The sequence below is a fragment of the Argiope bruennichi genome, chromosome X1 (assembly GCF_947563725.1).
Source record: "Argiope bruennichi chromosome X1, qqArgBrue1.1, whole genome shotgun sequence".
Taxonomy (NCBI): Eukaryota; Metazoa; Arthropoda; class Arachnida; order Araneae; family Araneidae; genus Argiope; species Argiope bruennichi.
This window is the reverse complement of record NC_079162.1, coordinates 35,346,528-35,372,534: the sequence shown is the minus strand read 5'-3', so window position 1 is coordinate 35,372,534 and position 26,007 is coordinate 35,346,528. Positions and strand designations below refer to the sequence as shown.

Below are 26,007 nucleotides of genomic sequence, written 5' to 3'. Positions count from 1 at the left end.
GTACTTAGAGATATTGCACATGTGCTACTGACATTTACCGCAATGACAGCAACCTGCGCTGTGAAATTATCCAGTGCTTCCACGAGCATTTTATCGACAAATGATTTCAGGATTTAACAAGAATTAGTTCCACAGTTTGTAATCTGCAGATATGAAGACTAATTCCAACATTTAAACATTTGTACAGAAAACAATCTTATAAGTCCTAAGAACGTGGTAATGTTCAGAACAATAAAACCATTGTTAAAAAAAAACTCAACTACAGGACCATTATTTCTAAAATATTCACCGTCAACAATTTTGTTAGGAAATTTTCTGCTAGACAACTATTAAATCTGATTTTGTCAATATTCAATTTACTGCTCTCAGCAATTTCAGTGTAAATTATTTATTTCACATTATAAGTTCAAAAAAACCTACATGCTTACCGGCTCTTATATGTCAAAAGTTCTTACATTTCGTAATACGTACCAGAATCTACAGCGTGCCCCACAAGGTATGCAGCATCTAATATTTAAAGATTCGAATAGAAAACAAGACGAATATTTTGGTGTATAACATGCGGGGTCCCCGAACTTAGAGTCATAGTCTAATTACATAAAGAACGTTATTATGAATCTGACAGTTTGTATTCCAAATTACTCTACATACGATGATTGCACATCATGGAAGCTTCCCTAGGTGACTATGCAAATTTGTGGCAACCAATGAAAAGAAAATCACATCCGCAAGTGAATATGCAAATTTCCGCTGCGGCATATAAGGTTGGAAAGCAGGTTTGTTGGGAATGAGTCGCGAGTTACTCGCTAAGAATTCGCTGGGGTTCTGAAATGAGCAAATATTTGATTTAGCATCGTGTTTTCATGGTGCTGACTTATCGTGAATTGCAATCCCCAACGGCTGTAGTGAAAAAATTCGGCAATCATCGCAACATAAACGGCACGACAATCAAAAAACGTACGAAAGATTTAAGGAGACTGGCATCGTGTTGGACAATATGCTAGCGATGGGGGGGAAAGAGATGTGTACAAGAACGGAAGCTGATGTTCAGAATATGAAAGAAGTCTGCGAAGCAAATCCATCAACTTCGGTACGATAGGCGGCACAACAACTTGACATGCCCAAAAGTATGGGGCATTGATAATGAAGAGGGATGCGGTTCTGTTCCCTTACAAAATTCAAATCAATCAACCATTGACAGATTTGGATGGTTTAAGGAAGTTTGATTTTGCGACCACGATTATTAACCGCTTAACTGTTTGGCCCGAGTGCCATACGTGCATCGATTTATCGAATTTTGATAGTTGTAAGCAAAAAATAAAACATTCATCACGATTATAATTCAATATTAAAATTATTTCGAATACAGAGATAAGTCAAGTATTCAATGGATTTCCATTTGAATCAAAATAAGAAAATATTCCCAAAATAGAAGGTGTCATTTTATTAGATAGTAAAGAAAATAAAACAGTTAAGGGATTAATAAGATTGAACGTGGCGAAATTTATTTTGATCGAATCTGGTTCAGAGACGCATCTGACGCACTTCCACCTCCAAGGATATGTTAACAAACAGAACTGTAGGTTCTGAACCGCTGAAAATCCTCATCGTGCAATAGTTCGGCCACTGCATCCACTTAGGCTCACAGTTTAGAGTGCGTTATATGCCGAATGCCTCATTGGGCCGATTTTTTTTATCGAAAATATCACCAGTGAAACATATTTTGACGTGTAGAATGAGGGTGTCATCTCATTCTTGCATGGCATTGACAAGATAAACGATTATTGGTTTATGCAAGGTGGTGCTAGACCTCACCACCCTCAACAAAACTTCGATCTCTTAGCGGAACACTTTCACGATAGACTGATCGGGCTGGATTCCATTACGAAAATAGGCAATGGTTTAGAGTGGCCACCTTATTCCCCGGATTTTAACTTTTGTGACTTTTTTTATGGTGACGTCTGAAGGGTTCAATGTATCTCACAAAGCCCTCAACATTGGATTACTTGATAGCAGCAATTGAAACATAGGATAAGGAAATTGGAACGGATGTTTTGCAGAAAACAATTGCGAGCTTCGATTCCAGATTTCGCCATCTCATTTGTTCGAACGGCCAACATTTCGAAAAACAGTTTTATTGAAAGTTCTCAATAAACACTGATTTTCACTTTATTTTCCCCTCTCATTTCTTGAAGTTTTTCTACCACAAGCTCTACGCCTTATTTAGACTATGACGCTATATCCGGGGATCCCCACATGCTATACATCAAAATACTCGTCTCGGCATGTTCTATCCAAATCTGTAAATATTAGATGCTGCATACCTTATGGGAAACCCTGTAATCATGGAATCTAAAAATTCCCCATGCAAATATTTATCATTTGGCTGGTAAACACTCAATTTCGAATTAAATATCTCCAATAAAAATTTAGTTTCTGGATTTTCATGGAAAGCAAAAACAGTAAAAAAAAAAAAAAATTGTGGATTTTTTTTTTTTCCTAATTTGCATCACAGTAAGAGAATAAGAGTTGAATTCTCGAATATTTTATCAATAAATATAGCGCGTCTCCAAAATATATACATACCCTAAATAATTAATACTTGAAGATTTAATAATTTGCAAGAAAGTTTCAAAGCACAAATTAATTAACACAAACGAGATTCTAATCAATTTGAGGAAATGATCAAAATGTTGCTCGCTATTTTCCAAGCATAGCTAATAACATCAACCGATGAAATTGCAAACACGATAACTATGTCAAATAGAATCTGGATACATTCTCTATCAATAGCTACTCTATATCACAAAGTATAGCCAGTTTTTGAAGTCTATAAATATAATACTTCAAGTAATCTCACAAAAAGAAATCCTCCGGGAGTGAGATAAGTCAATAAGAGGGGAATTCAATGCTTATGCTCTTCGCTTTTGCCATGTGATTAAAAAAAATAATTCACTATTCACACACCAACTGATGTAGTAATTCCAGCAATAATTACTATATTAATCAGTTTTCATCACAAAACTTTGATGTATGTCATTAATTTTCGTGTAATATCGTTCAAAATGCGCATATATTTTTGAAACAACTTGTAGTTCGAGAAATCTAAAATTGATAAAAACAGAAAGATCTGATTTTAGTTATCTTCAGAATGAAACAAATATGGAATAAAAATATTTAATGCACAGTTTCGAATTATTCAAAAAGATATTTTTCTTTAATCTCCCATGAGGATTAAATTTACAAATTATCACACTGAGACTGAAATTTTAAAACAAAAAGCTTAAAAAAAGTATTTAAAATTTATCAATTTTGTATCTACTATTGCAGAAGCTAAAAGGTGTATCTCCTATGAACTGCCATATCGTCGGCCACAGTCTTGGAGCTCATGTAGCTGGATATGCAGGACTAAGATTAAATAAGTTGGGACGTATCACAGGTGAGAATAATGATTATTTATGTTTTAAATAAAAAAAAAAGAATATGACTAGAATCATGCAGAAAACAATCATATTAATTATAATTTAATGGTTGATGAATGGATAAAATAATTAGTCGGGTATATAGTAAAAATTCAGTTCCAAACAATGTTAAATAATAATTAATTATAATTTTTTTAAAGTTAATGCTTTTTGTACCTAACGCTAATAATTTCATAGTTAAGTCAGACTAGCATCACAATTCCATAACAAATATATCATTTAAGTGCACATTTCTTACGATGAAATGACAACTTTTTTTACTCCTAAAAAATATGCAAAATTAAATTGGCACTACTTATTTGGTGTGGATCACATGACAATGAATTGGCTCCATTACTCTATACACAAACGAACTCTAATAATAAAGAATATGTATAGAATATGCTACATTTGAAAAACTGTTGTTCAGAAACTGTTATTCATAGTGCGCGTTTATAGGCTTTTAAGAAAATTATGGGAACATTTATTTGACTTGTTCATCCATAAATTTTAAAATACTGATCCTGGTAAAATTTATGCAAATTTTATAACACCTATAGATATAAGGAAAACATTTATTAAAAATTATTATTCCAAAATCTATTCATATACAATGTATAGATACTAATATAGTATCAAATAATTATAATAGAAAACAATTATTTTAACATTATTACTTTAGTCATAAAATAATCAGTTCTCAAAAATGGAGTTGTGGTGACCTAGTATAAATTTTAACTCCTCAAAATACAGACCGCGGTGGCCTGGTGGTAAGGTCTCGGCTTCAGATCCGGAGGGTTGCTGGATCGAGACCCGATTCCATCGAAGAACCGTCGTGTGAGGGGGTCTGTTGCACGTTAAATACGTCCTGATCAAACGTCCTCCCGCTGGTTTGGTGTGGAGTGGAGAGGGGGGTGCTAGCTCAGGTGTCGTCCGCGTCATCTGACCGCGGTTCAAAATTACGAGGTCCGTCCCAAAATAGCCCTAATGTTGCTTCAAACGGGACGTTAATATAACTAAACTACGCTAAACTCCTCAAAATATCTGCTACGTGGACGAGGCTTGTCAATGAATTTTTAGCTCTAGCTTCTTCTAAATATTTTCTAACTTAAATGAAGCTTCATTCAAAATGGAGCAGAGCCAATTTTTATAAATGCTTACTTTTAAAAATACAGGGTGATCCAAATTGAACAGGAGGTGTTTTGAAACCACATCCATACAAGTTGAGCTACTACAACCAAATCTTGTATACTTATACTCTTGAATAATCTATTTCAATTTCAGAAGAAGAAAAATATTTCTTATATTGATCGATAGAGGTAATATAGCGGCTCTTTCCAAATAACTGTGTATGAAAGAACTTTTTATTAAATTACGATTTTAGTGACTTAGACATTTATTTTTACCAGATCGAGCGCCATCTGGTAAAACTCTTTTACCCACGAAATAAACAATGCTGCCAATTTCAAGTTACTTCAACAGTTACTCAGAGGTCCTCTTACAATTACAAGCCTTTGGTGAATAATTTTACATTTTGAAGATACTGGAATTTTTGTAACTTGGGCAGGGCTGCAAATCATTTGAAATGCAGAAAGGTTAAGAGATTGCAACAACTGTTGAACAAGCAACAAATGTACATGCAGCAGGAGTACACATGCAGTTTAATAGGTTTACATTACATTTTCTCTTAAAGCAAAAATTATTACAAATAAACAACTTACTCGTACAACTAGTACCTTTCTTCTGAAATCGAAACTGCATACCCAAGAAAGTATGCATACAAGATTTGGCAGTAATCCAGTATACAGTGCACATGGAATACCGAACATATATTGCACAGGGGATACTGAAAAACTTCTTGTTTAATTCGGATCATTCTTCATATCGTCTTCAATAATTATCCACGATATAGATTTAAAAAGGAATGCTTATAACAATAGAAGGTCTGCAAACAATGAATCTCGAAATGAGAAAAAGAAAAACCCTTATTTCAACTTACTCTAACTTTTTTCAAGTTTAATTCAATTTCTGTGCACCTTTAAATATTCGTAACTATTAATTATTCTTTCTGATCTTTACGCTTGATACGGTTAAGCATTTAAATGTGATTTTCTTTAAATCAAATAAACTATACTAAATGCATAAAATATAACTGTAGTATATATACAGCGTTTCTACTCTAATATTGGTCCAGAGTAGACACGTTTCTACTCTGATCGTGGTCCAGAGTAGAAACTAATTTCCAAACCATTAGAGATAGATAGATATTTCTACTTGAAGAAATTCCAATTGAAAATATTGCTTCAATCACTAAATGCACTTCTGAAAAAATTACGAAACGCACATTTTTTATTCAATCTCCCGTTCTATTAATCATATTTGGTAAAATATGTTCTAAGCACTCTTAATATTTTAAATAAAGAAAGGTTCCACTCTTCTGTACTCAAAAGTGATCAAGTAAAGAAATTAAGAATTTAACTATTTTAGATCATTCAACGACCATCTCTAGATAACAAAATATGTTGACTGAATGATCTTCTTTGAGACAATTGCTGCAATGGTCTAAAATAGTGATTTTCTACTCGATATGTTGTGATCACAAAAGAATTTTTGCTTGTCTGTTTAAAATATTCAAGTGTTAAGAATATTTTACTGAAAGTGACTAATAAAGCCTGGGAATTGTATAAAAATTCAGATTTCGTAATTTTTCAGAATTTCTTTTTCTGACATATAAAACATAAAATATAATTCTTTATGAAATTTAAGACATTCTCCAATTGAAACTATAACGTTAAGAATAGGTTTAACGATTTAGAAATTAGCTATTGAGCTACTATAGACAAAACACTCTGTATACAACCAGTAGCTTGCTAATTTCTAGATAATGTGGTTTCTACTTTAATTAAGAATAAAAAGAGCTAACTGTTCAAAATAGTAAAATTTAAATTAATGCATTAAATTATAAATAAAATAATATATATAACCATGAATTGAAATTTCATGTATTTTAAATCTCTTGAAGCAGTTATATGTAAATTTCCGTATCTCTTCCAAAAATAAAGTAATCTATTTTAATGCGGAATTCTTTATGGAAAATGAACATCTTTTTCTCTGAAATAGATGAGAAAACTTGGATTTCCCTTTCATCTTATTCAGTCCTTTAGAATGAATCGAAAAGCAGTACTGTCATTTCAAAAATTCAAAATTTTATATTTCTTCTGAAGTTCGGACTACTAATTTTCAATTAAGAATAATAAAATATAATATATGTATATATATCATTCTGTTGCTCAGTTCAAATAATATCATTTTCTAATTATTATATTTAAAATAAGGAGTATATTTTTTAGATGGGAAAAAGGTTGTAGCTCCTTGAATCCTTTTTCAGGTGAAAAAATAATTTGTAATTCTTCGAATCATTTCATAGTTTTTGCATAGTTAATCATACATACCCGATGTGTTTAATTGCCCCAGTTTATCAGTTTAAATTCAGTTAACAGCTCAGTGTTAAACTACATTAAGGCTATTATAAGATAATCCTCATAATTTTGAACAGTGATCAGACGAGGAAGATGGTACCTGAGTCGGATCTCCACGTTTCCACATGACGCCGGAGGTCGTTAGACCTCAATAGATTTGGGCACACTAGCCTCTATCAAAACTGCACAGAGCGGTTGGAACAAAGTCTAGAAGCCTGGACCCTCAGATCGCAGTGATAGTCTATCATCCGATTATCACTGCCTCACTCGTTATCAGAAGACAAGAGTTATTAGACATGAAAAGCATTAGAGTTGTCTAATCTTGATGATGATAATCTTCAGTCATTATTCCATATTTTTTATGACTAAATTTTTAATCACCGGAAAAGAATTAACAAGCATATTGTTGAATAAGAAACAATAATATTTCAAAAATAAAGTAACCAAAATCTTTGAAAAATTTCTACATTTTCCTTATGTGTTATGGTTTATTTATTTTGTTATTGTTTTTTAGGTTTGGACCCAGCTCAACCTTACTTTCAGTACATGCCGCCATCTGTTAGACTCGATCAAACAGATGCTGACTTTGTTGACGTCATTCATACGGATTCAGGATCGTACAAATTTCTACGTAAGAAATCATAATATTTGTTATTTATTAAATATATTAAATCATAGAAGGATTAAAAAAAGTTAGTCTCAGTGAAAAACAGAACCGAAATCTTTAAACTAAAACTTAGACCAAAAGTGATTGAAATGATACAGCGGATGATCATTAAAATGTATTTTCTAGTTTAAATAAATCCAAAAAATGCAAAACTCAAATAATACTCATAACTGTAAATCTTTTTGTATTTATTTTACTTTCTTATTATATTAAATCTTATTATAATCAGTATTTCGTTAATTTTTTTAAAGTTTGATATTTCTCTACAGTATAAAAATGCTTATTATATTTCTTGAATATGTAGCCATTCTGATTCAGCCAAGAATCTGTAGGTCACTTCAGGTGTTTATCGATTCTACACAATTTTTATATCGAGTAATATATCTGAATTTCTTAATTTAGTTTTTCAGTTTAAAAATACGATCATTCGATGTACGTGTCTGAATTGCCACAAAATGTTAATAGATAAAATTTTATATTTAAAATTTTCATATTAAAATACTGAAAAAAAATATATTGTTCGCTTACAGTAAATCAAAACTGATAAAGCAGAGAAAATTGCCCATTAACTCCTTAAGGGACCATTTTTATTTCTAGTAATGGTATATTAATATATGATACCCTATAGCTCCAATATCTTTGACAAAATGAATAAAATATAATCTGCGGTTACACCGAAGAACTTCAATAAAAAAAAAATTAAATATCTGACGGAAGATTTTATCATTGTTGTTATTATTATTATTTACTAATAAATATTTTACGTATAAATATTAAGTACTTACAAATAAATTTTATTACTTAAAAGTATATAAATATTTTTCTTACTTTTCGATTACCTTATTCCTTTTATATTTTAGCATTGGGGATGTCTCAATCTGTTGGTCATGTAGACTTCTATCCAAACAATGGACTGAGTCAACCAGGTTGCACGTATTCAACAATTCATTCAATATTATTGGAAGGATTAGTTGATGGTAAGTAATAAAATAAATTACTATATCATTAAACTAATAATAAAAAATTTATAATACTATTACAATTCGAAAATATTTGGCTTAAATTTGGGCATATTTTAATTACAATTAAATAAAAATAATGTTTTCTTGTCTTTGTCAAAACTATTAACTGTTTTATTTACAAATTAAAATAAACATAACAAGAAATAAGCCTGTGCCAATATTCTATTTATCGAAAAAAATCGATATTTCTTAAAAATCGATTTTCGATGCCAGTTTCCGAAAAATATTCATCTATCGAAACCATGAGCATGAATAATACTTCAAGATAAATCGCTATACAATAATTCGATATTCACAATTAATTTACGTTTTCGATTTCGTTTCGGTACCGGTTATCTGCTTATTTTTGTTGCTCTTCATTTTTATTGACCTTTATACAAAATTTTTGTTAATGTTTCTATAAATACTGTCAAATTCTAATATATAAAAATACTTGTTTTAAACCCAATGTTATAAATTATAACATGCATACATTGCTTTGGCACTGACATACTTTATTAAAGGGGTTTTAACAAAATAATTTTCTAACTATTTTTATTCAAAAGAAAACAATTATTTTTATTATATAAATTGAAACTTTCTTTTATTTGGAGTCGTTTTGATCAGTCAATATGTTAAGAGATATTATTTATAACATATTTGCTATAAATAAATAATGATATCACAATATATCGAAAAATATCTATATGTATTGGGCGATATATCGCGATTATAACATTTCATCATCACCCAGCCCTAGCAAGAAGTCACTAATGCGGTAGTTAAAATAAGCAGATTTTTCTCCTGAAGTAGTGCCATGTTATTCGTAGAATGAGCGACCTGCACTTGTCCCTAGCATTATCTTTGAGGAAATTCGCAATACAAAAATAAGCCAAAAGAGTTAAAACATTACATCCTAAACTGTTAGTTAGATAGGAAAACTGTGGATTCCAAACCCGATTCCAATAAGATTCACCGTATTTAGGAACGACCTGGTGTGCGCAAAACTTGCCTCAAAATATCAAATGTCCTCATTTTGATATGGAGTAAAAAGTTAAAAAAAATGAAATGGCGGATCAGGTATTATTTTCGCGTCATTCAAAATTAAGAGGTCCATCCAAAAATAGCCCATATACAATTTCAAAACCGGATATATATCTAACAAATTATAGCCAAAAGGGCGCATTTAATATGTTTTTTTTCAAAGCTGACTGAATCAAAAAAATAATGATTAAGTAAATAATGTCATTGACATTAATATTAAAAATGAGATAACCATTAAATGACATAATTGTATCCGAAAAATATGATTTTTTTTTTTGTACTTGAATATATATTGATTCTATATATAAAAAAAATAAGATGTTCTCTAAAAATAAGTCCGAATGCTTTTCTTTTATAGATTAATATAAAAGCTCGGTTTTCATTCCCAAAAAATGCAATACAATGAAAAAAAATTATCTTTGAAGTGTATGTGATTGATCTTCAAAAAATGAAATATAATATATAAACCTTTTTAGAGCTCGGATTATATCTTTGAAATTTTTTTTATTTTAAACATCAACATTGAAAGGTATATTTTTTTTATTAGATTCCACATTCATATAAAAAGGAATCAATCATCCAAAACCTAAATTTTATACCTGATTTTATTTTTTTATTTTTTTTAAAGAGTTTATACTGATACTTTAATTTGCAGCTGCCAGACGTTTCGTGTCTTGCAACCATCAAAGGGCTGTCGACTTTTTTACATATTCCATCAACTACAAAAAGGCTTTACCAGTTGCTTATCATTGTACAACATGGGAAGACTATATAAATGGTCTCTGTGCTGACTGCGGTAAGAACGATACTCGGTGTGCCGTCTTGGGTATGCAAGCGGAGCAGTACAAGCCCAATAAAAATGATTCACGTTCAGTAAAAATGTACCTCGCTACATCATCTTCTGCACCATTTTGGGGTAAGTAATTTCTAAAAATTTCATTTATTTAGAGTTGGGGCACCTGAAATTATTCCCAATAATGACCACTTTAGGCCGGAAAAAATGTTCGCAATCCTTTTTGGGCTTCAAGATTGGAAAATTAAAAGAAAACGAAACATCAGTAATGGTAACGAAAAAAAAAGTTTAAATAGCTACCAAACAAATTTTTATAATTTTTTATGATTTGAAAATTTTTAGTTACTATTTCTTACAAATGTTGGAGAATCAGAAAGAAGTTTTCACGATTCCATTATTTTTCTATCTGATCCATTTTGCATTCAATACGCAGTTTAAGATTTTATGGATGTATATGTAAAGGGAGATTAAACATTTATAACTCCATTCAAGTCGTAACATCTGGGCCACAAGATATTTAGTATAATTTTTTAATTGTTTTTTCTTTCTTTATAGTAAAGTAAGCTTCTTTATAGTAAAGTAATAATGTAAACTTATAATGTAAATAACAATGTAAACTGATTTTTTTTTCCTTGAAATTTAAACTTTCGTTTTGAAAACAACTAAAAGCAATCTACATTATACTGCATTTTCATAGATTTACTGAAAAATTTCTGATTATTATTGTCAAATACTGTTCATGATTCATCCTATATGTAGAGACCCTAAACCATTCAAAAAACACACTCTCTAGAATGATGCCAGAAATTCAGAAAACGACATTTTTATTCTTGTACAACTAGGCCGGCATTACGCTTACATACAGTATAAATCGCCAGCATGTCCAAGCTTTGCCCGTTACTGAAATATATCATTCTTTTAGAAATCACACAAATACGAGAAATTTTCTTGCTCGGCATTATAGTACTTGTCTGAAATACTTTAAACGTTCAGTTTCTCAGATTTCTCAACCCTTCTGTATTAAATCTTTGTTGCCGCAGTGTACCGATGAAAGTGAACAACATTATGCCTCATTAGCAAATTTCTTTCAAAGTCAAAAACTGGATGATGCAATATTAAACAAATACTTATATAGGACTGGGTTATTTTTTTTTTGTACTAAATAAATTTGCATTTCTGAAATAAATGTTTTCATTTTAAATTTATGATTAGTTCCTTTAAATTTAAAAATAAGCATATCTCTGTAAAGTTGCAAAAAAAAAAAAAAAAAAAAAAATGTGAAACTTGCATGAATGCATACATAGATGAATATATGAGAAACATTTTACTAATTGGCACGTTTACACTATGGAGAACACATTATTTTCCCAATTTTTGCCATCAATTACCACAGACACCAAAATGTTTTCATACAATTACTTACCTTATTTAATGAAACTTTGCATCTGGAAGTATACGTCTAAATGTAATATTTAGGGAAATCAAAGTTTGTTCCACTTTTTTGGGTACCCCGTAGATAAGATTAGCAAAGATTTTCATCCATAGCTAAAGCATATTTCCGTGCAAATAAATTCCATCAATCCTTTTTTGATTCTAGAAAACAGATTTTTTTTTTTTTTTTTTTTAGCTGTCAATCCAAATGACCTGGCTTAATATTTTTAACTCCCATCCCAAGGCCAGAAGGCGAATATAAACTCCTTCTATCTGATGATATGTGGGAAAGGAAATTCGATCCCCGCCGTTGTATCCACCTCTAATTTCATAAGGTTAGAGCTATGCGAATGGAAGATGTTGAAAGCGAATTCAACTGATGAAGCTTCCAAATGATATGCCATTTGCCAGGTTTAAAAAACCAGTCGAAATAAGAGGTTGAAAATCACTTCAGTTTACAGAAGAAGAAAAAAATACTTTAAACACAAATGTGTTTCATTATAATGAGTACTAGCGGACTTTTAGGCATTTTGCGGCCTTAAGCAATGTTTAATGATGTGTGTTAACGGAGTGCCTAGCCCCTAGGGTTGGGGCTTAATCTCCGGTAGATGAAAGGACTTGTCAGAAACCTTGCGTTCAGTGTTGCCTTGATCTTTTTCGAAAAAATCCAAGGAAGTCGCTAAAGTAGTATTAACAGAAGATGAAGTGGGAGGGGCATGATGAAGCTCAAGTTTCTATTGGCTGTCAGGATGCGATAGGAGGTGCAGCAAGGATTGGGAAAACGCTGCCAGGACAATTGGTTAAAGATATGAAAAAATTAAAGTTGAATTTGAATAAAACAGAAAAACAAAAAAGGGGGGGTTAAAGCAGAATATTACGGGGCCTTTTAATATGTAAATTAGGAGTGTATTTAGGAATAGCATGAACTGTTTCATTGTCGTGAGAATCAAGATTCTTAAAAAATTTAGTGGCAAGTTTTTTAATAAATTTCTTGAGTGATGGATAACCAAGAGCTTTATACATGTTAGTGTTAGGCATGTACCAGTGACAATAGCAGAATCTTCTAATAAGAATATTTTGTTGAATTTCAATAATTCTTAAGTTTGACTTGGCAGCATATCCCCAAACCGGATATGCGTACGTTAGAATTAAGCAATGCCCATTATGAGTATCTTTAATTTATCGGCCGATTTATTTTAACATTTTAACACATTTTTAATTTAAAATGTTGTTAATTTATGATTAGTTTTCAGTTTTATCATCTTTGTGAAAATATATGTTTTTATTTATTTGATCATTGCTCATCACTGCACGTATCCACATTTGTAGAAAATATTAATTAAGCAGTGTTGATGAATACTATAATAACAAAATTAACACAATATTATACTTTACAAAGTGTTAATATTATCCTAATATTTTATTAGTCAGAATACTCGTATATTTTATAAATTTGTTTATTTGGTGACTAGGCTAACATTTTTCTAATTGACCTATATGCGCTCCCCGAAGTACAGCTGTCCTAGGCAGCTTGCTAGTCAGAAATTCATTACAGAGGCAATAGTTCGTCTGATTTGAATTACCATTCTATCTTCAAAAGTAAAAGAATTAAGAGCAAATGAACATTCGGAGTATTAAGAGCAATGAACCCATTAGAACTTCAGGCCCATCTACGAGCTCAATCGAGACTTTCATTTTCTCTTCAAATTATCTCTTTAAATTTAAACTTAATCAAAACTATGTATGAGTTTTAAAACGAGAAATGGGGTTTGGTTCTTGCTCCCATGAGCAGAAACGCTAATCCGAAAGTTTTCAAAGATCATTTCGGGAAATTGCAAGCGGTACTTTTCTTATAAGGAATCTAAATAAAACCAATTTTCTAAAGAAAATACATTTTTAATATAATAATTTTATTGGTAAACTTTGAAAACAAATAGTTTTTTCTATACTCGTGAGCAAATTCAAACAATACGTAAATGCCTAATAACGCATCTGTATTAGAAAAACTGACTCCTCTTCAGCGTTTCTAAATGACTGATTTACTTAAATTAATAACCGACATAAAATTCGATAATCTAATGTAGATTTGATGCGACATTTGGAAATAAATTTTAATTAATGGACTGCAAAACTGACAGTTTCAAAATTTTTAAGAACTATTACATTCCACATTCAATTAAAGCTTTCACAAAAGATTTTTTACATCTTTCTAAACTGAAAGAAATTACAATTAACTTTTGGATAATAAAAAGTCTAAGAAAATTAGACTTCAATTTATCAATCATAAAAGATTCTGAAAAGTAGCCTTATATTGTTGCAGAATATTCCTACCAAATTCAAGTTAAACTGCGAAAGCCACAGACATCATTTTCAGATAATACAGGTCAAATTCAATTGAAAATCCAAGGAACAAGAAATATTTATGATCTTCAGCTTTCACCCAAGTAAGTGTTACATCTTTTCTTTTTCTTTGCGTAGAATATAATGAAAAGAATAAACACTAGCTAATTTAATCTAGGAAAGATATCAGATACTTTATATCACAAATGCTTGTTGTTCAATAATTAAAGAATCTAAATTACGACTTGCTGGTGAATTAATTTATTACTGAGCAATTTCACTACATGGATATTTTACATCCATATAATAAAGCAGATTAATTAGTAAAATCATACTGGCATACAAATTTCCAAACGATTTAGACTAGACAGATTAAATATTCAATCAATGCTTACAATCCATTCTATAAAAGGAATTGGCGTATTGTCCAGCTGAATTTCTCATTTTAGACCAATTTACTATGTCCTTCAAAACAGAGTATGATAACAAGAAGCATCCCAAATTGTACAGATTTTTTTTTAATCGGGCTTTAAAATCATGGTACAAGCCACAAAGTATATCATATGTTGATGCATTGTCATAAATGTAAGAGAGATCAAATGAAAAACTCACATTCTAGATGACTGGGCTACATACACTACTGGTCAAAAGTATTGCAAGTTTGAGAAATTTCACGTTTTTTCAAGAATAAGCCCCCCAAAAGCAATATTTTTCCTTTAAAATGATATTTTTTACGTCAATATGTTAAAGTAGTCTAAAGGTAAGATATAATAAAGTTATTGAACAAAAAAAATTATTTAATTTCAAAAAGAATAAGATACAAACAAAATGTACTGGTTATCAGTATCGGAATCCATTTTGGTTCCCCGGAATAAAATGAAGTAAAGAAAACATTTCAAGCTCTTTTGATCAGAAAAGATAATAAAAGTGTCAAATTAACTGAAAAGCATTCAATATTTGGTTGGGCCGCCTCTGGCTTCGATCGCAGCAACCACTCTGTTAGGAATGGAATCCACAAGGTTTTGCAATACTTCCTTCGGAATTTCATGGTGCTAAACTTTAATTATTGTTTCCTGAAGTTTTCGTTTTATTCTGAGATGATTCTCAGTTATTTTCTTTCCCATTATAATCCATAAATTCTCAATAGAGTTTTAATCTGGCGAGTTTCCTGGCCATGCGAGAACATTAATACCATGTTTTGCAAAAGCATCCTTAACCTAAAATAACGAATGTTTCGATATAGAGGTCAGAACTTAACTGAAATTTCAAATTAATTGTAAAGTTTGTTTTACCTCTTTCGATGTATGGTTGGACGCTAGATCTTGCTGAATTATCTATTTCTGCCTTAGGATTGGAATATCGGACCAAAAGTTCAATACCGGTATTCGATATTTTTTAGATCTTAATACCGGGATACCGGTAGAAAAAATTTTAGAAAAAGAAAGAAAACACAGATATTTCTTCGTTTTATTTACCAGTTTTATTAGAGAGTGTAAATATCACAAAAAATAATTTTTAACTTATAAATTATACCAGTATATAAAGAATCACAAAAAAGTAAAGGAACATCTTATTTATTTAAATCACAAAAAAGTGTAAATATCATTATTCAGTCTGGTAGTAATACAAATTTTTGAAATGTGATCTTAAAAAATATAATGCATCAATTGTATTGTCATTAAGAATGGAACGTAATTTTGTGCAACAATTACCAGCAGCCGAAAACGCTCTTTCGCCATCTACGCTGGTTTGTGGTACTGTTAGCAATGCGCGATATACTTTTTCCAAGTATTTACCTCTAAATACCTCATCTTCAAATAAATTGATTTCTCGTCGGATGGTTTTGGATATAGCTAATTTCTGTATTGTATTTTGGTTTGTTGAATTTTTTTTTTTATCTATCGCTAATTCTAATTATTGTTTAAGAGACAATTCCTTTTCACTATCGACATTAGTGAAATGATAATCTTCGATAACTATACCGAATTCTTCTGAAGGTGGATAGGTTTGTAGAAGAAACTTATCCACATTCAGATTATTTAAAGAATTTTAAGAAAATTTACTATTAACTTGATCAGATTTGAATTGGTTAGTCTCTTTTCTACTTTTTCATTTTCATTTTTAAAATCATTATAATTATGCAAACATTTTTTATTTCGGTATGCCTTTCTTCTGTGCGATTTTTCAAAGTAATATATAATTCTTCAGATAGTGATGTGTACTGTTCTTTTAGTGACTGCAACATGAAATTTATTGTTTCATTAGCTCTTAATAAATTAGAAACTCTCCGACATAATGCCTCAACATCCAGTTTTATTGGAAGTAGAGCTGATACAGTTCTGGATGCTAATTCAAATTCACTATCTGAAAAATTAATTTGATGGTTTAAGTCGGTTATTGCTTTTTGGATTGGATTTCTCAGTTTCAAAAATCGTTCCATCATTAGGAGTAAACTGTTCCAACGTATTTTAGAATCTAATATTTTCATGTATTCTATTTTATTTTCAGTTAATATATATTTTTGTAATATGGCATTTTTTGTAGGGGAACGTTTAAATATCTTAACAATTTTTCGAACTTTATAAATTATAGGAAGCAATTCTTGACGGGCTAATATTTCATCCTCATTAGCAATATCTTCTTCAACAATTAAATCGTAATTATCTTCATAGTCAATATCACTCTCACTTTCTTCAAAGTCGGAATCCGAAGATTCTGTATCCACTATATTCTATAATAAGAAGTTTCTATATTCTTTCATTTATTCTTCATAATTTAATGTTTTGTCCCTTATATTAAATAAAAATTGCTCTGAAATATTTTACTGCGCATTAGCACCTTTTTCCTTCTGTATTATTAATTATCTGTAATACTTACGTCTCATAAAACCACGAGTCTTCATTGTTAAATGTAAACATTATTTCCTTTCCTCTCAACCCTACTTTGTCGAATTATACCCATCCTACTGCATGCGCAAAAGCGCGGAGGGTTTTACAATCCGTTGTCAAACAGTATTTTATCTGTTATCTTCATTGTACGATGCAACTTTGTATTCATAGTCTAATTAATTTCGCCCGTTAGGGAGACAAAAACAAAAACGTATACTACTTTGCTATGTTGGCGATCCCTTAACATATAGTGGAGGCAATTTTAAAAATTTCCTGTAAATACCGAAAAAATGGTATTTAAACTTGTGAATACCGGTATTACAAAATTGTACAAATGGCTCAATACACCTGATTCGGTATACCGGTAATGCAATACCTAGTCACAAGCACTATGAAGCAACTGATCCTTTAGCCCACCAACATACTTGTCACCATTCATGGCTCCCTGTACAAAATGAAGTCGTCCAGTTGGGGTTTTTGAAACTTTCTGAATGTTTTGATGTACGAACCAGGCATTCTGGCCTCATGCTCTCATTTGCTTTTCGCCAATTGTGACCAGGCTTGTCAGACATTAAAGAAAACGGACTTTCATCGCTGAATATAACTTGTCTCCATTCTAAAATACTCCAATTTTTGAGCACCTTGGCCCATTCCAATCGTTTTTTCCGCATCGCTTTCGTCAGTACTGGTTTTTTTTCTAGGTACTTGTACTTGTGCCTTGTAACCAGCTTCACAGAGCCTCCTGCGAACTGTTCTGGGACTGGCAATGACAGACGTGGACTCATTCCATTCTCTTGCAAGTGTAGTAGAACTTGCAAATCTATTTTTACGGCATAATAGTTTCAATGTGACATCAGCACGTTTAGAAGATAACCTTGGAAGACCACTTCTAGGCTTTTTATCTACAGTTTCTTCGGTTTTGAATCTCTTTATGAGGCGTGAAACAGTCGACTTATTGCAGTCTCACCAGTGAGCCATCCTAACATTTGAAATGTTTCCTCGATGCATTAAAATAATAGCCTGATGCTTCTCACGAGTTAATTCACACATTTTAAAAAGAAATGAACAGTTTAAGTTGAAAATCAATGCACAGTGAACGCACTTCGACAGCGCAACAAACGAAATGAAATCCTTCGCAGTCGGAGCCATTTTATAATAATTACCGGGACGGAGCAATCGTTGCAGACTATTGCTTCACAATGGATGACACAACAGCTTGAAACTTCTCCACCACATTTATAGTAGAAAATATCACTTTAAATGAAAAAAAATATTACTTTTGTAGTGCTTATTCTTGAAAAAACGCGAAATTTCTCAAACTTGCAATACTTTTTACCAGTAGCGTATATATAAAATTTACAATTATTTTTTTTTTATCGCAGACCAAATGTTGACCTAGTGATGGTTTAAAATGCATTTTACTTCAATGGTCAGATATTTTCTCAACAAATCAGGATTTCCATGCATTTTACTTGGTTATAAACAATTTTTGAAAGCAATAATTACAGTTGATGTCCAATAATTCAGTACTGTTGCTCTTGTTGTTTATAATGGCACTTGCCATGGGCAAGCTCGCTGACGAAGTCAGCGATTTTAAGCCAAGGGAGCGTCTCTTGTTTTAGTAGCGCCACTTAGGGCCAAGAGTACGTCTTTGCTACTCACGCGTCACTTTCGCTTGCACAACCCCTTTTTACATGGGGGGCACATTCACACATCTCACAGATAGAACAGATGAAGAACAACCATGCCCGAACCGGGACTCGAACCCAGGACGCCCAGGTCACGGGGAGGACGCCGGCATAATTCAGTACTGAATAAGATGTTAAATAATGTAGTCATGACTCCTAAACTATTACCTAAATATTACTCAGAAGAGAAGAAATGCATTGCATTTCAACATATAAATCATTCAAAGATCCAATGTCAAATTCGAGTTCACAGAGGCACATGAATTGGTTGCATCTCTCTGAACAATAAAAAACTAGGTAGCAATGAACTTCGATTCAAAATATCTACTAGACATTCCTCCTATGCAAAATATTTTTTGATTAAACCTACACATGATATATATTGAACACCAAACACTTAATTATTTTTTTTCTCCTGTGATGAACTTTTTTAATCATATAGGAACATCAAATATTCAGAAATCGTTCTTCTAATAATTGACTAGTATTTTTAATAGTTTTCAGCCAATTTTAAATCTTGGTAACTTTTATTCTGAAATTTATCTGAAAAATGTCATTTTTATGATATCATAGAAAAATGAGAAGGAAAAAATAATCAATATCACTCGATACAGCAATAATTGCTATCATTCTTTTCCTTTTTAAACGGTCTGTTAAAAGACACCTAAAATTTTACATGTCTACCATTAAGGATTGCAATAAAGGTATACCGAATACCGGTGTTTTGAGCCATTTGTACAATTTTGCAATACCGGTATTCACAAGTTTCAATACTGTTTTTTCGATATTTACTAGAAATTTTTTTAAATTGTCTCCACTATATGTTCAGGGATCGCCAACATAGCAAAATAGTATACGCTTTTGTTTTTATGTCTCCCTAACGGGCGAAATTAATTAGACTGTGAATGCAAAGTTACATCGTACAATCAAGAGAAGTGATGTGAATCATCCAAGGAGGCGGGTCAAAACTATCCTATTACAGCTCCGAGTGATACTGCACATGCGCAGGATTCGTAGTATGATATTCGTGTCTGTGAAAACAAGGTTGTAGTTGTGAAGAAAGTGAGTAATATTTCGATATTTTTTAAATTGGCGAGTTTGTTATTCACATTGTATTTGCATATCATACTTTAGGGTTCAAAATATTTTTCAGAATTATTATATATATATACTCAAATAATAACCCATAACAAAGAATAACTGTAAAGAACATAAAAAATCGGTTGATAATACTTCGGTTTGGTTTCATTATTTATATGATGAAAAGAATATGATGGCATAGTGTAAAAAATGTTCAAGGGTTTTTAAAGTGAACGGAGGAAGTACAAGCGAACTCCATACACATTTAAAAACGAAACATGATACAAATTTGTTATAGAGGAAAGAATCTAATTGCGATGAAGATACAAATTTAAGCACAATTTCTAAGCCCAAGCCATCAGGGATTTTAGATTGTGAGAAAAAAATATATAATTTGGATGAAATTATAAGTAAAATGACAGCATTGGATGTTATGCCATTTCGAGTGTTTTGCACTTCAACTGAATTAAGAAAATCACTATCCGCCAGAGGTTTTAAAAATCTACCAACACTATAAGAAGAACTGTTATAAACTACAGTAACGGTGTTCGCAATTCTTTGAAACACAAGCTAATACAATTAAAAGTAAATGGTGAAAAATTTAGTCTTACATTTGATGAATGGAAAAGTGTAAGAAATAGACGCTATTTAAATATAAATATTCATTCAGAAAAAATTTTTTGGGAATATAGGACTTACACATGTCATGGATTATTCCTGAAAGAAGATATTGTATCCATAACCACTGACGGAGCAACAGTTATGTAAAAAGTTGAAAAGTTAATTGGTGCATATCAGCAATTGTTCTATGTTCATGGAATTCAATTAGGAGTAATAGACATATTATACCAAAAAATTAAAGAACCGAAGAATCCAAATACTGTGGATATAGAAACTTCGGATTCCGACTTTGAAGAGAGGGATATTGACAATTTAATTGTTGAAGAAGATATTGCTAAGGAGTATGAAATATTAACAAATCAAGAATTGCTTACAATAATTTATAAAGTTCGAAAAATTGTTAAGATATTTAAATGTTCCCCTACAAAAAATGCCATCTTACAAAAATATATACCAACTGAAAATCAAACAGAATAAATGTTAATATTAGATTCTGAAACACGTTGGAAAAGTTTACTCCTAATGATAGAACGATTTTTGAAACTGAGAAATTCAATCCAAAAAACAATAATCTACTTAAACCTAGAAATTAATTTTTCAGATAGTGAATTCGAATTAACATCCAGAACTGTATCAGCTCTACTTCCAATAAAACTGGCCGTTGAGGCATTATGTCGGAGAGATTCTAATATTTTAACAGCTATGCAACAATAAATTTCATGTTGCAGTCACTGAAAGAACAGCACACATCACTATATGAAGAATTATATATTACATTGAAAAATCGCACAGAAGAAAGGCATACCGAAATAGAAAATGTTTTACGGTATTTACATAATTATAATGATTTTAAAAATGAAAATGATAAAGAAGAAAAGAGACTAACCAATTCAAATCTAACCAAGTGTATAGTAAATTTTCTTAAAATTTTTTGCCTATAAACCCATCCACATTCAGAATTATGTACAGAAGAATTCGGTACAATGGGGTCAATTCATGTGACGTAAAAGTCACATGTCATGTACCTCTTGCGCATGGCATTTAAGTTTCATCCGCACCGCTTTCGTCGATCAGTCTGCCATTAACGTTCTCCGCCAAGTATGAAGCGGATTTTTTGTTTACATTTGAAGTTATAATTTTTTAGTCATTTTCTTTCCGCTTATTATGTGTTAACAGAGGAAATACTGGTGTGCTGATGGATGCATGCTTTAATGCGAAACACAAGAGTGACTGTCATGATAAAAATGTTTTCTTATTTTCCTTTCAACAATTCTGACTTGGGTTGATAGCTTTGGTATAGATTTTTTCAAGACTTCGAAGTCGGTGATATGCTCCGATCATTTTGAAGAATTCATTCAGTGTGTGTCCGTTTATTAAATATAGCTGTTCCAGTAATTTGTTAGAAAAACGTCGGTAAAAGAAATCGGTAAACGATTTGCCGTCAAAAACAATCAAACAAAATCGTGAGTGCATTTCTAATTTACTTTATTCACATTTGATGAAATTTCTGATAATTTTGAATATGCTTAAAAGGTTTTAAAATGTTTACATTAATTTTACATTGTACATTTTTTAAAAAAATCTTATCTAAATTTAATTAATGTAAGTAAACAAACTCCTGTTGCAAAAATAACAACTGCTATAATGCTAAACTTAGGTGGAAGTGAATATCACTAGTTTTCTAATTACATTTGCAGATTTGTGATGGATTCAAAGTGAATTTATGTCAAACAACTTTTCTATTGTTAAAAATGAAATGTTAATAGTTTATTGTATTTAAACTGAAATTGACTATTATCATAATATTCTGTTATATCACTGTGCACCTCAGTGATTTCTGTTTTAATAAATAAAGGTCTTTTCATTGAAAATCAATTTCCATATCAGCATTTATTATATAATTTTTATTCCCAACTTCATTGCTACATGCATGTTTCACTTTTCTTCTTCTTTTTTTTTTTTTTTTTTTTCTATTTTTTTAACATATCAAATTTGAATTATAAAATTCTGTAAAAGCATAAAAGTTTTTCTTCCAACTCCTCTTTACATCCTATTTAACTTCTCTCTCTCTCTCTCTCTATATATATATATATATATATCATGACCTTATTCTTGTTTATCAAATTTTCTTTGTTTTATTTTATGATATTCATTCAGTGTAATTTTTATCAATGTAACTTTAGCATTAAAAAAAATTTCATAAATGTTCTGCTTTAAAAGTATATTGTTCAACATTATGTTTTTATTGGTGATAAAAAAAACTGTTGTTTAGAATGTTTCTGTTGGATAAAATTGATTTCATCATTTACATTAACATTCTTTATATTTTTACTAAGTGTCTAGAAAAATAAATGTTGATAAATAGTAAATAGTTTTTTTTTGAAAAAGTGAGTATATTGAAACATCCATTTGATCATATTTTTTCAAATACCATATATATTTTATCTATATATATATATTTTTTGTAATGTGTAAATAAAAAATATGAAAGTGTAATTCTGTTTGTTTTCCTTCAATGATTTCTACAAATTAAAATGAAATAACTGATTCATAAGTTGCATAGATTTAAAAAAAGGTATCTATACATTTTATATTTCATAATTTGAAAATGTAAACATAATTTATTCAATATATACTAATTAAACTGAAAACATCAAAGTCTCAATATTAATAAAAATCATTACATAAGAAAAAAAATATATAATAATTTTACTAGTAAGCTTTAAAATATTAACTTATCTAAGAGTAATAATTATTTTTAAAAAGAACTATATTCATACGATTCAACATTCAATAACATGTAAAAAAGAACATATGTAATTTTTCAGAAATACTGCCATAGTCATTTGTCAACATGTATCCTTTGATAAAAAAGGATATGGGAAAGGAAAGAATAAAGCAGCACCAAACGAATTAAAAAGCGACGTTAATTAATTATGCAAAAACAACAATTCCATTGAAAATGCAAATTAAAATTTTAATATAAGAAATAAAATTATATAACTACGAAAATTTGGAGAAAATAATATTTTTTTTTTAAAAATTGGAAGTTTCTAATAATTGATCGGATAGCGTAACATTTACTAAAAAATGGTTCAACGTTATTCAATCATCAACGTTATTGGCAGACATCCCGACATGCGCAGAACGGTTGAAAATTGAACAGAAACGGTTTGTTTGGTACTTGACACGTGACCGTGAATTGACCCCATTATCGAAAATTATGATGACACTAATGTCGATAGTGAAAAGGAATTGTTTCTTGAACAAAAATTAGAAATAGCTGTAAATAAAAAAAATTTCAACAAACCAAAATACAATACAGAAATCAGCTATATTCAAAATCATCCGACAAGAAATCAATTTATTTGAAGATGAGGTATTTAGAGGTAAATACTTGGAAAAAGTATATCGCGCATTGCTAACAGTACCACAAACCAGCGTAGATGCCGAAAGAGCGTTTTCGGCTGCTGGTAATTGTTGCACAAAATTACGTTCCAGTCTTACTGACAATACAATTGATGCATTATATTTTTTAAGATCACATTTCAAAAATTTGTATTACTACCAGACTGAATAATGATATTTACACTTTTTTGTGATTTAAATAAATAAGATGTCCTTTTACTTTTTTGTGATTCTTTATATACTGTTATAATTTATAAATTAAAAATTATTTTTTGTGATATTTACACTCTCTAATAAAACAAACACCTGTGTTTTCTTTCTTTTTCTCAAATTTCTACTACCGGTATTAAAATCTAAAAAATACCGAATACCGGTATTGAACTTTTGATCCGATGTTGCAATCCCTATCTACCCTACTTTTGAAAGCTGGCAGCAAATGCTAATCTTGACAAAATTATCGTATCCATTCTAATTTCTCCTTTCACTACAAATCATTTTTTTTTTCCTCATACAGAAATGGAAATTTAATTCATGGCGCAACTTATACTTTCCTCTTACGTGAGCAAAAACATCTAGGAAAATTAACCAGTATAATCTTCAGCTGGTCAAGTTCATCATGGAATTTCTTCAAAACACATACTATACACCTGGATTATGTGAAAATAAGACCAATGAATGTTAATAACCAAAAGTAAGTTCGTTATATTTTTTTGTTAGACAATTTTATTCAACTTCAACAAGTAACATTAAGAGAAAGAAAGTAAGATTACTGCAGAGGAAAGAATTACTATTAATTATTTTTCATATTATTATTCTATTAGATGGAGCAATTTACTTCTGGCAAAATTAACCAAGAGTCGGAGTCCATATGAAATAAAATTAAACTATCTGACGGATGAATAAAAATAATATAAAATGTAGCATTAACTTCGACTTTTTTCATCATACAAGTGAATTAATTATGTGATGTATGTAACAGTAGAGCAAGTGGTCCAACTTATCGAAACAAAAAAAAAGACTAAATATTGGAATGATTTTGTTTAAAAGTATTATTAATATAGAAAAGTTGAAATCAAATTCATAAGCATTAAAATATCAATTTAAAGCGTTTTTTTGTCTTCCAGATAATATACGGCCTGTACGTATAATAATAATACGGAACCTTTCACCTTTTTGCCATATAGTCCTAGTATTCAAAATATTTTGATTAGCAACGTAATTTTATCCATAGTGCATGTAGAATTTTCTAAAACATATATACAAATAACATAATATGAAATCTCAAGCCACTGAAATTTTAGCCAATAAAAAAACTAAGCATTTAAATTCCCCTTATTCTGCTTTTTTTTTAAGGATTTAGTCAAATAATTTTTTATAATAAAAAATACTGTAATATGGATTAAATTTTAAATATCATACAACTAAATTTGTATGATATTTTTTGTTTAGTCAGATTAACATTTAGTTACAAAGACACATGAAGACTGTCTCATAATTCTGAACCGTACTCAAACGATCACGCCAGTCAGCACTCCACTTCAAATTTCCACCCCATATCAGCGTATTTGTTTGACCCTCAAAACATTTCATGTGTGCCATCTCCGTAAGTAGGTCGACTCTTTTGTGGAATCGAGTCCTGAACCTATAACCCTTCGACCTCTCATTCAACAGGAGGCGTTGTTCTTAAGGAAAAATCTTCTCTCCTTATAAAACTGTATCCACCCTCTCCCCCCCAAAAAAGAGAATTGTTTGAGGCAAAAATAGCATTCTTTGTTCAATTACGATAGAGAGCCAATTTCGAAAATATAGTAATTCAATTTTATTTTTAATCAAAATAAGTAAAAACGCATTTCATTTTAGGAAACAGAAAATGGAGTCAAAGAAGTTTTGTGATAAATTAGGACAAGCCATTAAATCAAAACAGGAGGTTTTTCTGGACGAATGTAAATAAGTACACTTATGGAAGTGTTTTTCAATATCATACTTTCATAAAATATATGCACAATATCATGTCCTTCAAGCTCAAATACAAAGATACTTGTATACTTATAGTAAATAATTAGACTGCTCTTAAAAACTGATAATAAAAATCAATTTTTCTTTATT

General features: G+C 30.5%; 1 protein-coding gene across 1 annotated transcript in view; it reads left to right on the top strand.

Annotated features, from left to right (window-relative positions):
• The window catches only part of LOC129958279 (pancreatic lipase-related protein 2-like), a 37,593-nt gene extending 11,588 nt beyond the window's left edge, over window positions 1–26,005 (top strand). The window contains exons 4-10 of the mRNA XM_056070616.1: window positions 3,331–3,439; window positions 7,455–7,571; window positions 8,468–8,584; window positions 10,308–10,568; window positions 14,197–14,320; window positions 24,416–24,592; window positions 25,762–26,005. Coding sequence (XP_055926591.1) covers window positions 3,331–3,439; window positions 7,455–7,571; window positions 8,468–8,584; window positions 10,308–10,568; window positions 14,197–14,320; window positions 24,416–24,592; window positions 25,762–25,852 — 996 coding nt within the window. The 3' untranslated portion in view covers window positions 25,853–26,005. The remainder of the gene's footprint in view (window positions 1–3,330; window positions 3,440–7,454; window positions 7,572–8,467; window positions 8,585–10,307; window positions 10,569–14,196; window positions 14,321–24,415; window positions 24,593–25,761) is intronic.
• The last annotated feature ends 2 nt before the right edge of the window (window positions 26,006–26,007 follow it).